We start from the raw sequence: 16,760 nt of genomic DNA, 5'->3' as shown, positions 1-16,760 counted from the left end.
AGTCTCTACTGACCCTGGTGATATTATGCTTTATTTATCTACAAAAATAAGGAATAAAATAAGCTTGTTTACAACATTCAACTATTCTACTAGCTTTTGATATAAAAGTAGCTATATATAAGCCAAGCTATACAATATTTTTTATAGATCCCAATAATAGTTTTATGATACTAGTCTTGAAGGATCACTATCTTTAAAAATTAAAGTCTCTTTCTGAGCCATATAAATCCAGTCTATACAGATTCATCTTGCTTTTTATTCTCACCTTTCATAAAAATAACCTGAGATTTTAAGCAGTGTTTTGCGTTTTTTGAACCACTTGTCTGAGAATATTCTGTATGCCAAGAAGGGTTATGTTGTCAAGAGAGTTGAGAAATACTGTATAATATATACTTCCTTTGGAGATTGATAATGTTTAACAGCAAATTGAAAACTGAAATATCTTGTAGTATAGAAACCTGTAACATTCAACTAGGCATTACCCTAATGAATATGATTTTTTACCTTACTGACAACTTAATATAAACCATGCATTATGCTGATTGCTTTAGAAGCATTAACTCATGTTGTCCTCACAGCAGCCTGTGAGGCAGGTACTGTTGTTATATGCTTCCTACAGATCAGGAACGGAGGCCCATAGAGGTCAAGTAGCTTGCTCGAGGTCATACCGTTAGTAATTGGGAAAGTCTGGCTTTTACACCAGATCTGCCTGAGGCTGGAGACCATTCTCTTGATCACTGAATATTATTTTTATTCTTTTAAAAAATGATACTCCTCAATACTCTGTGGATTTTAGAGGAATTAGTTGCATGTCAAAGGGAACAACTTTCTGATGGTTTTACATTTTGAGTAGAAACAGCTACACCTGTGGAGTAATTGTGAGGGAGGGGAAGAACAAAGGAAGGAAGGAAAGAAAAGAACATGAGAAAGAAGAAAACAGATGAAAGGGGGAAAGGTAACAAAAACACCTCAGCATCGTTAATGAGGGGGGGAGCAATCCTATTGGACAGACATTTTCCCAAGCTCATGTTGATTTTATTAAGTAATCTCACCTTTGAGGTCCATGCCACTAATCTGTTATATAACGTATTATTTTGTTAGATCATTTGATTTCCCTCAGCCTAAATTTTCTCATCTGTTAAACAGAGAAAATAATCCTAAACCTGTCTGTACTATTTGCATAGCTTAAGGATCAAAAGAGTTAAATGTGAAAGCATTTTGAAGATATTTTAAATATCAAAAAAAAAACCCCCACAAAACACAAAAACTTTGCCTCATGATACACTACCATAGTAGTTTAAATATTTATTTTTTAGTTAGAGTGCTCCTTGCAAAAAAAAGGAGAATCCCACTCAATGTGGAAAATAGATGAAAGGCAGGGCTGACCATGGGAGAGAGGACCAGGAATCCAGAACTTCCCTCCTCCCCCATTCCTACTCCCCTGGAAAGGGGGAAATGGCCCCACAAGTACCCTAGGATTCCCTAGAGCACTGCCCTAGCAAAGTGAGGGAGCACTTTGGTCTTAAGCAAATCTCTGATCTCTGAGCCCCTGTTTCCAGCTGTGTAAAAGGAAGGAATTGGATGAAATGATCCCTAAGGCCTTTTCCAGCTCTGACATCCTAGAAACCTGAGCTTCTGATTCTTCCACACTGATTAACAGAATCCCACACAGCCAGCATCAGGCACATGCCTGCGCTGAGGGGAGATCTCGATACGAGAACTGTCTCAGCATTAATAGGAGCCACCAGGCCTATGCTGGGTCTCGGGTGCCTGGGTATGTTCATTCTCTCCACAAACATTTCCTGAGCTGCTTCTCTGGGAAAGGATGTGGTGGCTATGATCCTTAGAATGAGCATGAGGAGTTTACAGCACATGGACAGCAGGGGACAGACATGCCAAAGTCTAGGGCACAGGGTTCTAAGGGGAGTGTACACAAGGTGCTCCAGGGCTGCCTGGCAGCTCACCGGAGTGCAGGAGGGCATAGCCCCCGAGTTGGCCTTCCTGGCTCAGATTGGGCTCCACAGCTGTCATGTGGCCCTGGGGATGCTACTTCCCTTCTCCACATCTCAGTTCCTTCACACTCAAAATGGAAATGATAACTACTTCATAGATTTTTGTGAGGATGAAAGGAGTTAAAACATAAAAAGCACTCAGAAGAGTCCCTGAAATGCAATAAGCATTCAACAAATGCTAACTGATAGGATCCCCAGCCCAGGGCCAAGTCCCCTCTCAGCAAGAGCAGCATAGTGGTTAAAAGCAGCCCTGAGGCAGATGGCCAGGGTTCCAGGCCAGGCTCAGCCCCTTTGTGACTGCATCACCTTGGACAAGTTAACACACTCCCCTGAGCCAGACCAAATGGCATGAGAACTGTTGAACACTTCACCTCTGACAGAGCAAGAATGTCATCAGTGCTAACAATTATTGTTGCTAATGGCCGCAAGATTGCAGGAAGAACTGTTTTTCTCCCACTGAAGGAACTGGGAAAGACATAGGTGAAGGTGACAATCCAGCTGACCGTGCCCCGGTCTTCCTGAGCCTGGGCTGAGTTCTGGGTGTTCCCTGCTCACGCCTCTGCACATGCACTTCCAGTTCTCTGTGCTTTCCCCTTTATACCTGCAGGCATGGTCACAAAACAAAACACAACTATATAAAGAGATATAGAGATAAAGATATATATAGGGGTGTGTATGTGAATAGAGAGAGATAGGTATAGAAAGCATAAGTTTAGAGGGGTGTGTAGGGGGTTAGCCTTGTCATTCTGCTGTCCCCATACCTTCCATGACCCCTCTTGCTATGACTGCTTAGTCTGGCCTTCAAAGCCCTCTGGCTCTCAACTGCCCTCTTGGGAGAACCTCATCTTCCCCTTAAGACTCACTGAGCTTACAAACCTGGGCAGATTCCTGCCTGCACACTTTGACTCATACTGTCCCTAACCTGAAAGGTCTGGGTCCAGCCTTTTGGCCTCTCACGATCCTCCTCTTGCTGCACTGCTTCCTGCTTAGAATTCCGCACACGGCTTTTGCTTCTCTGAGCCCCTTAGACCTGTCAATTCTAGGGCCATGTGTCTGTGTATGTCATATCTTCTCAAGTAGACCAGAGGTGATCTCAGAACAAGGCCTGTCTCTTAGAGTTCTTTGTATTTCTCTCAACTCTGCTACGCAACACCATCAGTTTTAGCTCAGAGCCTTGCATGCAATAATGATTCACTTCACAGTTGCTGGAAGACCTTGGAAAACAAGTCAGTACAAGTAACCTATCGATATTTGAAAAATGAACATTGTCCATCATTATTTGTAGGCACTACTGTATGCTCAGTATCATAATAGTTTATGCTTGGAAATAAGAGAAATAAATAAAGGATAAAATAGCCATGTACAAAAAGTTAAATCTAGATGGGAAAAATATGGTTAATCTAAACAGAAAGTAAAAGAAATGTAATGTTTAAATCATATAATGCCAACCACAGTTCAGAATGAGCTCAGTGAAGGGAGGGGTTAATAGACATGGGGGAAAGAGGGTTCCAGCGGGATGAACTACTGCAAGGAAGAAAATCCCCACCGTCTCATTGGCTTTACACAAAACAGTTTAGCTGTGTAAACAGTTCAGCCCTTACCCCTCAGAAGGGGCAGTTCCTAGGCCTGGTCACCACGGGGAGGATTTTCACCAAGGGAGGGCAAGGAGCACCTGGGAAGCATCCAGCCTCTTGTTTCTCTCCACCAGCATCTCAGAGCCTGTATGTCTAATACTGCATGGTGTGACACCGAGCTCCTTGTCTTTCTGTCTCCGGTGTTGACTGGGTGGCCCAGAGCAGGCCAGTTCTAAAGAGTCTCACCCCCCTTACATCTCTGCCTTCTTCTCATTAACAGATTGGTTATTGGAACGAAGATGACAAGTTTGTTCCTGCAGCCACAGATGCTCAAGCTGGGGGTGATAATTCAAGTGTTCAGAATAGGACATACATCGTCACTACAATCCTAGTGAGTACTCAGTCCTTCATCAAGGCTACTTGGGATTCAACTCGGACCACCACAACGATTTTCCACCAGGGCTCAAAGCTTGTTATTTTCTTGACAAAACTGGGTTATAAATATAAACAGAGAGTGGAATAAAGGCAAGCCCTGGAAAAGAGAGGTTCTAGATTTTCATTCTGTACCTCTCAGTTTCAGTATCTCATACTTTGTATCCTTGGGTACGCCACGTACCCTTTTGTGAGCCAGTTTTTCCATATATAAAACATAAGGGTAAGACTAAATTGTGTTGGTTTTCACGCTCCATCCTCCCTCAGTAGAAGCCATTTTCAAAGTAAGTCATCTGAAGTTCATCACACAAAGTCACTGTAAGTGAAACTGCTTGCTTTTCAATGATTCATCATAAGAAACGTGGAGGCTACTCAAACTTACTTCCCCTTTATGGTATCCCCAGAAGCATCTACCAAAAACTCATAATCTCCTGGAACATAATTTGGAACACTAGGAACTACATGGTGAAGCATTCTTATCTTAACAAAGTTTGCTTCCTTCACCCAAGAAACTTGCAATAGAGTAGGGGTTGAAGAAATTGAGGAAGAGGAATTAGGGTCTAGAGAGCCTTCCTCAGTATTGACTAATGTTTGTGACCCCTCCTCTGCCACACCAAAGTCCTCCCTGTCCCCTGCTGAGCCTGTAACTCACAATCTCTGTCGCCGTTTTCTCTACCAGGAAGATCCTTATGTGATGCTCAAGAAGAATGCCAACCAGTTTGAGGGCAATGACCGCTACGAGGGATACTGTGTGGAGCTGGCAGCAGAGATTGCCAAACACGTGGGCTACTCCTACCGTCTTGAGATCGTCAGTGATGGAAAATACGGAGCCCGAGATCCTGACACAAAGGCCTGGAATGGCATGGTGGGGGAGCTGGTCTATGGAGTAAGTTTTCCCCAGGGTGGGGAGTTGGAGGGCACAGGCAGATAGTTTGATAGGAAGTCATTTGGTGGTTTGGGGGCCCGGCCGACAGATGCTTATTAAACTCTATAATTGAGTAAATAGATGAACCATCCAAAATCCGAGGTCTCAAGACACTCTTTGTTCAGGTTCCTGGTCCCAGTTTCCTCAACACCACTGAGGGTCTTGTGACTTCAGTTAACTATTCTCCAAAACAGGTGACAGTGTAACTCCATGATCAGTTTTCCCCAAGACTGACTGCTGAGGTGTCACTTCTCTGCAAAGAGTGACCTACCGCAGCTCTCTCAGTAATAGTTTCCTCTCTGATATTAGATGCACCCATATCCAAACTTTCTAATCACTTGACCCTTCTACTCCTTTTCATGAAACTTTCAATTCAACCGAACTGCCCTCACTCACTGTTCTCCAGAGTGCTCCCTCCCTTCCATTCTCTACCTCTAAAATCCTACTCCTCCTTCAAAACCTTAATCAAATATTACTTTTTCCAAGGTGTCGCTTCTTTTTCCCCATAACTGGTACAGACTCCCCTTTTATCTGCTCTTGTCTTACCCTGTAGAATTTAGTAACTGCTTTTTTTATGGCTTACCCTGCCTTATATCATGGTTATCTTTGTAATAGAGGTAGGTCTATTTCATCCTTACATCACTCACTGCACTTGAAATGACTCCATAAAGAGTTGCTATAAAGTCTTCAATAAATTAAAGCAGTTTTGAGAAGCCACTGAGTGCCCAACGTCGTTTTAAGTATTTAGGGAATCAATGGGAAGCAAAAAGGTCTGATCCCAATCCCCAAAGATCTTAACATTTTATGGGGTAGAACAGACAATGAGAAAGAAGAGTAAATAACAGCATAAAATCAAGCAGCCTAAGTTGTGTGGTTCAGATGTGAGGCCAGCGTGAGTTTGTCTGGCCCTTGGGAAGAATGCGGAACTTGAGAAGCGGCCATATGTGACTAGAAAGAGAGAAAAGCAGCCCAGGAATTTCTGAAATATAAAAAATAGGGCGGTAGTGGAAATAAGTAAGGTGTGGGAAGAGAGTGAGAAAACACTGATGGTTTTGTCAAGGGCTTGGGTTGAGGAGTATTCAGGCATGAGTTTGAGTAAGGAATGACAAGAAGGGTGTGGGCGCTTCAGGAGGAGATCACGCACGTACTTGAGGTGACAAACAACAAAAGGCAATGGGAAAAGCAGCTGGCCATCTCCTGGGGAAAGGGGCCTCCATGCTTCACTCACAGAAATGGAAAACTCCAGGCTGGGTCTTTTTGCTGAAGCATGAGCCACCCCAGATAGATGTCAAGTGCTGTTCTGGGAGGGGGGCAAACATTTAGGAGGATATTAAATCTCCTAGTCTCATATCAGGGCAAGAGGAATCATGATGGCCATGAGAGACATACAAAGGGAATTCAAAGAAGAAAAAAATGGAATTAAAAAAAAAAAATCATCCTCAGGGAGGAGGCTTTTGAGATGGCCTGTGAAGGTGGTTAATGAGTCGAGGAATAGAAGTGCTTCTCCCCTTTCTTATTCTCTCTTGCTTTGGGAAGCTCCATTGATGGAAAATAGAGATGTGGATGGTGCACACTGCAGCTGGAGGCTGGTTTCCATGGGAACTCCCACCAAGCACTTAAGGTCATCCCTATGGCAACTGCTATGAACTTTTCACCTTCTCCAGCATTCATCTTCACCTTCACCTCATGTAATGAGGTTCCCTTGGTAAAAAGCCATGATGTGGGCAGAATAGCAGTCTGATCGTCCTGAGGGCAAGCCCCCCAGTAGCCAGCAGCCAGTGGTGAGTCATCAGCTCATCAGGACTCAACAAGCTGGAGTCACCTCTGGATGCCTTTATGGCTAGCTTTGTTCCGGCCCCCTCCCCGTCACCAGGCTGTCACTCAGCCCAGTAAAAACTGTCTTCTGAGACTCCATGATGGGCCCAATTAGATGCCTGTGCTGTATCTCCAGTTTGGCTTTTTTTCCCTATTCCTCTAAGGCAGAACAGGATGGTCTGGAGAAGAACCTCCTAACCACAAACCACCAGTGAGGTCAGGAAAAATATTCATGTGGAGGCCTCCAACTTTATTCTCTCGGTGCCTTTTAAATTGCTAGGTCCATCAGGGCTCTCCTATCTCGAGTTGCTCCTTCTTGCTCTCAGTAGTAACATTTCATCTCGGGGCACATGCCAGGTGCTGTGCTAAACACCTTACTCACATACTCTCATTTACTCCGCCTATCAGTCCCATAAGGTTACTAAGATTATTGTCCACATTTTATGTTATCTAAGCACTAGGTTGGATGATTTGGCATAGGAAGTGCAGCTAGTGAAAGCAGAGCCAGGACACGCAGCCCCGGCTTTGTCTTCCAGAGCGGGACATAACTGCCTCTGTAGAAATAGCACCACCATCCACGTACTGGACGAGGGAACAGCAAGCGTCTGCTTTTGCAGATGCCACATGCTGCAAAGGAAGTTCCTGCTTTTTGCATAAATCTCTCTTTGTGCCTTCTTCCCAGCTGTCCTTTGTCTTCCTGAAGCAGAGAAAGCTTTACAAGCAGATACCTGCATTTGAATTTCAATTCGCCAACTTCCTGATGGTATGACTCCACTAAGGGCCACTCCAGTGAAACAGGGGAAATGAATCCTTACCACAGGGCTGTGATGGGTAGTATTTACCTATGTGATGCCTGGCTCAGAGTGAATCTCCATCCCTGAAGTTTTTTGGTTTTTGTTTTCTTTTGTTTTGGGGAGTTTTTTTGTTTGGTTGGTTTTTGTTTTCTTTTGTTTTTGAGGCAGAGTCTCTGAGGCATCATAGCTTACAGAAACCTCAAACTCTTGGGCTCTACCAATCCTCTTGCCCCAGCCTCCTGAGTAGCTGGAACTATAGGACCCTGCCACAATGCCCAGCTAGTTTTTCTATTTTTAGTAGAGATGGGTCTTGCTCTTACTCAGGCTGGTCTTAAACTCCTAAGCTCAAGCAATCCACCTGCCTCAGCCTCCCAGAGCTCAAGCATTAAAGGCATGAGCCACCACGCCCAGCTTATCCCTGACAGTTTTAATCACTTTCTGCTTTTTTCCTACTGCATTCAAACTGTACACTTTTTTCAAGGACTGTTTCTAGACATCACATATTTCATGTAGTGATTTCTTGGCGTAGTGATTCTCAAAGTGTGGTCCTTGGACAGTATCAGCATCCCCTGGGAACTTATTAGAAATGCAAATTTTGACATCTCACCCCAGATTCACTGAATTTGGAAACTTTGTCTCCTATTTTTTTTTTTTTTTAGAAACCTTCCAGGGGATTCTAATGACTGCTCAAGTTTAAAAGCCATTGTCCTAAGATACCAGTTTAAGAAAATAATTTGAGTGTCTATAAAATGCTCACACTTCACAGTAGTTCACATATTTGAATTATTTTGACCGTCACAAAACAATCCTGTAAAATAGGTACAACTAGAATTATTGCACTTTTTTTAAATGATAAAATTGGTATCTAAGAAGAAAGGTGTTTCACTTGAGGCCACATGGTCAACAAGTTGCAGAGAAGAACAGCCTGATCTTAACTCTGCTCTGCTTTCCACCAATCCCATGAAGCTCCAGTAACTACCTCAGGTGGTAGAAATAAACTCCTGAGACCTCTCGGTCAATATCAACCAAGCTAAAACAGTGCAACAGTGCATAAACCACATTCCCTCTCTGGATCTGAATTTCTTATACATAAAGTGAAGTAGGTGAACTTAGCATCTTCCACTGTATCCTATCCCTATACCCATGGGTCATTCAATGCTTAGGGAAATGAATGACCCACGGCCAGATAATTTTCTTGGAAATTTTCAGGGCCCATTGGTCATTCTAAAGGTTCTGAGAAGTCCAAAAGTAACCTGTTTGGACACATGTGTTTCCTGTATGTGTTATTTTCATGTTAGCATCCTTCCAGAAATTATGTTCTATGGAACAAATTTTTGAACAGATAATTAAATAAGTATTAAGACTATATGAATCTATGATTTTCTGGTCTGTGATCCCTTTTATTAACTTGTATCAAGAAGCATCAACAAATCCTTTCAATACCACTTACCACCTTCAGAGCTAGTATTTATCCAGCTCTTTTCTGGGTCACTTGTGGTCAATTCCTCTGAGTCCCTTCCATTACTCTTCTCCCCCTTTCCTTTTCTGCTAGGTTATAGAAATAAGAGTAGATATGTTCTCCCTTGCACTGGCTTGTATTTGTAAAATTTTTCGAGATTTATGCCACAAGTATTAGGAGGAGAAGACAGAATTACTATGAAATTCACACCTGACTCCACATTTCTTCACAGAAAGTTTCTTTCTATAAGTGAGAACTTAACTTATTCTGAAGCCAGGCTTTTTATTCCCCTTAAAGCACCTTCTCAATAATCCCAGGCAACGAGAGCAACCAATGGAAATTGTCTCTAGGCAATTCTAGGCCAGCCGGTAGGTGATCAGGGCTCTCATCTACACAGCATCTGTCACCAGCCTCACCTCTGGACTGTTGCACAGCATCATAAAAGAAAGCCATTTGCCTGAAACAAATGTCTGAGACTTGCAGAGGCCTGTCTGTCAACTCAGAAATGAATACTGTGGCAACTGTCCATGGAAACCCTCTTGAGTTTCTAGGATCCCTGATCTCAGGCTAGCAGTGGATTTTTAAGTGGATCCTAAAGCAGTGGATTTTTATAGAGTAGATACCAGTTTTTCAGCCATTAGAGAGAGATAGGAAAGACTGAAGAGCAAGCCTTGGTGATTGCATGAGCAAGTATGAACATTTCTTACAAATGTTTCTTACAAACATTTCTTGTTTATCTGTTTGCTGGATTTGAAATTTAAAAATTGGATTATTTGTGTATTTCTTACCCATCTTCCTGAAAAAAAAAAAAATAGTTGTGATGCTATTTTACTTTATTACTGCCAGGCCTTTAACTCACATGGTTCTGTCCTCCCGGATACTATTCAGTGCCAAAGTAACCTATCAGAATTGTACCCTTCCTTCAGTACCAAATTTACATGTCACTTCTTCCTCAAGGCAGTCCCTGATCTTACCAGCCAGAATGAATCTCTCCCTGGTCTCTTATAGTGTGTTCTATCTCTTGGGTGGTATATATCCCACACACCTTGTAGACAGAAAAATTTGTGTGTGTGAGTGTGTGTGTGTGTGTGTGTGTGTATCGCCTATTAGTTTTCAATTTCCTATGTGTGGGAACTATAGTTTATCTACAACTTCCAGCCTAGAGCTTGAACATAATAAGTGATATATGTCTATTGAGTTAAATTTTCCTGTACCTCCTTGCTAGCCTGGACTATTTTCGTTACAGGTAAAAGAAACCTAATTCAAACTGGTTTAGGCAAACAGAAGCACTGGCTTCTATTTTCTGCAACAGAGGAATGTATTAACGCGTGTTCCTAGGGAGTCCCAACTTAGAATGAACCAGGGATCATCCTCTGCATCTCTCAGCTCTGGTTCTCAGAGCTAAATTTCACTAACCCCACTTGGGTCCTATGTCATTCTTGAATGCTGATTGGCCAGTCCCATGTCATGTGCTTCCCCATATAACCAGAGTGATCAGCCCCATTCCAAACTGGAGGACTGAGGCAGGGTCTCAGTCCACAGGAAGATGCATGGCTGCTGAGCAGGCAGAAACAACAGATACCACCACAGTTTCCTTTTTGTAAGATGGGGAAGACTCTAACAATTAGAACCATCAAATAACAGGACAGTCACTCCTGTAATATACTGAGTTGATCATCCATTCGTCAGACATATTTGATAGAACAGGAGGGGTTGTACTTCCAAGATTCTTTCCCATTCTGCATCCTTTAGGATTATAAAGAATAGTCACAGTAAAGAGAGAAATGAGAGAACAAAGAAAACTCAATAGCATTTTTTCTTTTCTTTCCTTTTTGTCTTTAATTTTTTGCAGAGAGCAGATGTGGCTGTGGCTCCCTTAACCATCACCTTGGTCCGGGAAGAGGTTATAGATTTCTCCAAGCCATTTATGAGTCTGGGGATCTCCATCATGATTAAAAAGCCACAGAAATCCAAGCCAGGGGTCTTCTCCTTCCTTGATCCTTTGGCTTATGAGATTTGGATGTGCATTGTTTTTGCCTACATTGGAGTGAGTGTCGTCCTCTTCCTGGTCAGCCGCTTCAGCCCCTATGAATGGCACAGTGAAGAGTTTGAGGAAGGACGGGACCAGACAACCAGTGACCAGTCCAATGAATTTGGGATATTTAACAGCTTGTGGTTCTCCCTGGGAGCCTTCATGCAGCAAGGATGTGACATTTCTCCCAGGTCAGTCAGCCTTTCTTAATCCCTTTCTTTGCTCAATGCTATATTTGGGGGGGCAAAAAAAATACTGGGAAGTTAAGAGATGGGATTTATTTCCAGATTTCATCATCAGTTTTTCAACTCTTCTTTAGTTAACTGTCTATTCATACTGTGGATTGTCTGAATGCGTCCTGTGGCTGAGCCAGCTCTGTGTTCTCTGATTGATGTGCTCTGTCAACGTTAATCAGCATAATCATGACTTCAATGTCCTGTAGCTGAAGGTATAAAGAAAGGATTAAAGGATAGTATGGTACAACTAACATTTATTGAGTACCTACCATATGCGAGACAAGTTTCTGAGTCCTATACGTGCATTTTCTCCTTGAAACTTCATAGAAGCATAAGGTGGGACTCCCCTTATATCCTTCTACAAATGAGGAATGACAGAAATGCTGAATGTCTTGCCAAGGTTGCACAGCCAAGAGACAAGTGAGTTGAGATTCAGACCACTGACCTAGACAACTTCTGTGTAGGGGAAAGAGAACCACATTCTGAGTGGGTTCTAGCAGTGGCTCTAGGATCTGGTCTTTCTGTGTGGCCCGGGGCAAATCACTTCACCTTAGGAGACATTGACTTCTTTATATTAAAAAGAAAAAGGTTCTCCTTTTCTTGGTTCTGAGGAAGATCCTGGAAATAATCCAGCTCCACTGGTAAAATTTGTTCCTTGTGGTAGAAAACTACCAATCTAGACTAATTCTCACATTTACTGAACTCTTGTCTTTTGTTCTTTTGACTGCATTCTAGACTATTCATTCTACAAATCTCCTTTGATTTACTTCATTGGCAACTATGTATGCCTTTCCTTCTATAGTTGCCTGATGTCTATGATTTCATTTTCCAATAGGCATTCCCTTGTAGATTACCAAATGTCAAAAGCATGCAGAGAGTCAGGGCTCAGAATTTGGTCTCCACGGGTAGATCTGAGGGCATAAGTGCATAAATATCAAGGCCTTGCAGACAGCTGCTGGAGGCATCTTTGCCACCTGTCTATGTTTTGCATTAGTGTCCTTGAGGACCGATATTCTTAAGCGACAGCAGAGTAAAATCTTTCTAACAAGCTTCCCCCAGGACTTATTTTGTCTGCTGTATAACTTAGAAAGTCTCATCGTTCATTATGATCTTGTTTTTCTTTAAATAAGAAGACAGTCAGGGTGGGGGGCGTGGGAGAGGAGGTGTGAGACTGGATGCTTGGCCAATACTGGCAAACACATGGTGAAGAGTAGAAAGAACCAAACAGGGGAAGGGCTTGCTTAAAAATAAATCAGACCAGTGGATAAACAGTAGGAAAAATGATTCTTATCTAGTCAGTACAATGTAGGACCATCAAACACTCACATGTCAAAAAAGACTCATGAGCTTATTTTTCTCCATTATCTCCATCAGTGGACCTCTTGCCTCCTATCGGCACTTTGTGGTCTGACCTCAGGTTGTGTTTTCGTCCTACCCACTATTCCTCCAGAGGTTTCAAGCTCATGGTCCACAAAATGAATCCTGTGTCAGACATAGTTGTTTTTTGTTTTTTTGTTTTTTTGTTTTGAAATGAAGTCTCACTATGCAGCCCTTAGTAGAGTGCTGTGGTGTCACAGCTCACAGCAATCTCAAACTCTTAGGCTTAAGCGATTCTCTTGCCTCAGCCTCCCAAAGTAGCTGGGACTACAGGTTCCCCCCACAATGCCTGGCTATTCTTTGTTGCAGTTGTCTTTGTTGTTTAGCTGGCCTGGGCCGGACTTGAACCCACCTGAACCCACCAGTTTCAGTGTATGTGGCCAGAGTCCTACCCAATGTGCTATGGGCACTGAGCCCAGACGTAGTTTTTGTTTAATCTGTACAGAATGTGGTGATGGTTGTCCAGACTAAGTGCTGGCTATCCTCTTTAGCAGTCCACACATTTGCCAGTCCACTATAACCCCCACCTGACCTTTTCACTCCTGAGTTACTCAGATGGCTTTCATGAATACTTGAGTGTGTAGCCTCTAGCTGCAAGAGGGTTTTCAAACTGTGTTTTTCCTGCACTTCTGGGGTTCCACTGGGGTATCTTAGGAGCTGACACCAAGATGAAAATGAGAGTGAATGTCAATGCATTCAGCCTCCCTTCCCCCTCGTTTTACTAAAATAGCTCAACTCTAATTGTGTTCATTGAAAAAATAGTGATAATAGTTCCTGCCTCAAGTATGGTTTAAGGTTTAAGAGATTGATACATAGGACCTATGACACTGTATTCAGCCTTCACTTAAGAATCATGGTAAAATGGATGCTATTTTTTAATTATTTTATTGATGTTATATATTTGGCTTTGACTAAACCTCACTAGAGGAATGGATGTCACTGCTCACACTGGTTTGAAAGCCTAGTACCTTTTCTGGGGAAGCCCATGGACACAATGGAAATAGCCAGTGATTCGCTCCAGAAACCAACAATGTCTGCCTTCCTGCAGCTCCTTCTAATAAGAACTGGGTGGAAGGATGTATGACATTGGATGAAAGGTCTGACAAACACAAGAAGAGTTAACTGCCAGAGTGGGATCCACTTGCAACAAACTTTTCCTTATCAAGTCCACTCTGGCCAATCCCAGAGTTTAGGAGCCTGTATAAACCCCCGTAAGAGTTAGTGTATGCATCATAATGTTTCTTGGAAATGTAAATTGAAAAGACATGTACTTCATTCTCAACTTGACCTAGATAAAATAAGGGTACTAAGACAGTGATGAGGGCCAGAGACCAAGCAGACAACAAAAAACATCAACAGAAGCTTTTGTTATTGTTGTATACATACTTCCTCACAAAGTCAGCAAGCTTCGTGAGTCTCTGCTGTACAAGGTCAGATAATTAAGTTCAGAAACTTATCCTAGAAAAGTGCTACAGTACCTCATTGTTAAGTATCACTATAGTCACCTTTAAAATACTCTCCGTGGCCATCTGATAACCATAGTGATATTCAGCAATGAGGCATGTAGCACTTTTTCTAGAATGAGTTCTCTAACTTAATTGTCCCACCTCATACACAGTACAATGTTAGACACTGGGTGCTATAGTTAAAGGGACTGTTAGGGATTCACACACATCAAACATCTGTCCAAATGAGTTTCAATTAATTGTTCTTGATGCTTATTTAAAGAACATATCATAAACCTTCACTAATTTAGAATTTGAGGAACTAAGTTTCGTGTGAATTGCATGTATCCACAAGTAGCTTTACAGCTTTCTAACCTCTTAAAAGTTAATGTCTTACAGTTATTAGACATGTATAAGAACTGGGTGGAAGGATGTACATGTCTAATGTCTTACAGTTATTAGACATTAACAAAATGTGGCCAAATGTGACACAAAAAAAATGTGGCCACAGAAATGTGAACCGGTTGAGGGTTATCTTACTCACACTCTAAGAAAAGTAGGGGTAGAAAATAGTGGTTTGTGCTTCCAGGAAGTCAGCATTGGCTGTCTGTGATTTTCTTGGTCACAAGATGGCAGCTCCCAGATACCCCATCCATGTTCAAGCAGCATGAAGGGAAAGAAGAGTTGCCTCCTATTTCTGCCTCTTTGGATCAGGAAAACAAAAGCTGAACAAAATAACTTTCCACCCCACACAGAGGTCTGCTTTTATCTCATTGTTCAGAGCAGTGTCCGTGATTCTCCTAGTGGCAAGGGAGGCTGGGAAGGTAAGAATTTAGGTTTTCTTGCCTTTAGAGTAGAAGAGGTAGGAAAGGATATTGGTAGGGTGGGTCAACCAGCAGCATTGACCACTGGGCCTAAAGTCAGTGTTTCTGCACTAACATCACAAATACATAAAAATAATCTGCACAGGCAATGATGTATACCAGCACATGCCACTGAAATGCTTTAAAGACTCCTCCTCACTCTCTTTTTGAACTGTTTATTTGATAAATTGGTTTTGTGTAACCTATTTTAAGGTGAAAGTTAAAATTTAGTAGAGCTGTGATCACAGATAATAATTTTTTTTTCATTAATTTGATGGTAAGATTAAAAAGACATCTGTGAATTGATTTTGTAGGCCTGTTTCTTGTGCCCAAAGACCTGTTTTTAATAGATAGCTTCAATTTCCTTTTTATATACAGAGGAACATTTTGAGAAGAGATATATTCAAAAAGGAATAAAAATTATCACAGACAAAATTTATCTTTAGTTCTCCCCAATTTTTTTTCTGCACCATTCCCCCTTATTTGTGGCCAACATCATTCATTTATTCAACAGATATTACAAACTGTCTAGATCATACATGGTGCTAGGTGCTGAGGATATAAAAATATATTGATGACGGAGCATGAGGGGTGGAAGACTTTGCTTCCAGGAGCTGGCAGTACAGTGATATAAGACAGACATTAAACAAACAATTGTGAATGTATAAATTGGGATGTGCTATGAATAAAATGAACCTGCTGTTGCAATAGATAATAAAGGAAGTGGAATTAAAGGAAACTTCTTAGAGCATTCTGTGAAGGTTTCTCTGAGGAGCTGATGGGTAACCGGGAATTTAGCTTACATAGAGCTGGGAGACATAAATAGCCATGTGCAAAGGTTCTCAGGTGAAAAATAACTTAATGCTCTCAAGGACTGGGGAGCACCCAGTGTGTCTGGCTTACAGTGAGTGAAGATAATAGTGTTGAGATAATGTTGGAGAAATAGGCAGGGGCCAAATTCATAGTATAAATTTAATGTTTTACTTTAGATGGGATGGAAAGCCACCGGGGGGGGGGGGTTTAAGCAAGAGGAGGATTGATTTGCATGCTAAATGCCAGTCTGGGGAGATATGAGAAAATGAATTTGGGCAGAGAAGAGTCCAGAATGGAAGCAGAGGGACCAAGCAGGAGGCTTTGACAGCCAGCCAGGGGAAATTACAGTGACAGTCACAGACACAGATTTATGTTCTTCTCTGAACCTAGGGTTGACAAAACTTGCAGATGGATTGATCTATGAGGATGAGGAGAAGGAGGATTCAAGGGTTAATCCAAGTTGGAGCATTTAGAAAACATGGAGCCATAGTTCCAGAGGCCATCAGTGCTGGGTGGGACTGTTAGGGTGCTCTAATTTATCCATTTCATGCCACACATGAGGAAACTGAGGCAAGAGAGGGAGAATGGGGGTTTGCCTCTAAGATGGCTCAGACAATACCTATGGCTGGTTGGTACCCAGTCCAGTGCCAACCTCCCGTGGCCAGGGGACACTGCCTACAAGTGAACTAAAAGTGAGCCTCTTCAACTCTTGCTGCCCCTGGCCCCCACTCTCCATGGCTTCTCCATGGTGTCAGTACTGTTCTGGGTTCAGATGACCTTAACAAGGAGAATGAGATGAGGTTATAAAGTCCTAGGGGAGTAGAGGAAAATGGGAAATTATGATTTCAGCTTTCAGAACTCTTCCTTTTATTCGTGATCACAGACTGTATTAGATTGTATGGTAGTTATCTCTACCTGATGAAGATAATTATTACTTTCAGGGAGAAGTCTCAGGTGGGGGAGTGATGGCACATAGGAGATCT

General features: G+C 42.3%; 1 protein-coding gene across 1 annotated transcript in view; it reads left to right on the top strand.

Annotated features, from left to right (window-relative positions):
- GRIA1 (glutamate ionotropic receptor AMPA type subunit 1) overlaps positions 1–16,760 on the top strand; it is a 311,205-nt gene that overhangs the window by 202,182 nt on the left and 92,263 nt on the right. Inside the window, exons 9-11 of the mRNA XM_003782253.2 lie at positions 3,867–3,977; positions 4,698–4,904; positions 10,864–11,234. Coding sequence (XP_003782301.1) covers positions 3,867–3,977; positions 4,698–4,904; positions 10,864–11,234 — 689 coding nt within the window. The remainder of the gene's footprint in view (positions 1–3,866; positions 3,978–4,697; positions 4,905–10,863; positions 11,235–16,760) is intronic.

Source organism: Otolemur garnettii, unplaced genomic scaffold (genome assembly GCF_000181295.1).
Source record: "Otolemur garnettii isolate 467f Iridium unplaced genomic scaffold, OtoGar3 scaffold00003, whole genome shotgun sequence".
Classification (NCBI taxonomy): Eukaryota; Metazoa; Chordata; class Mammalia; order Primates; family Galagidae; genus Otolemur; species Otolemur garnettii.
This window is presented reverse-complemented; position numbering and strand designations above follow the sequence as displayed.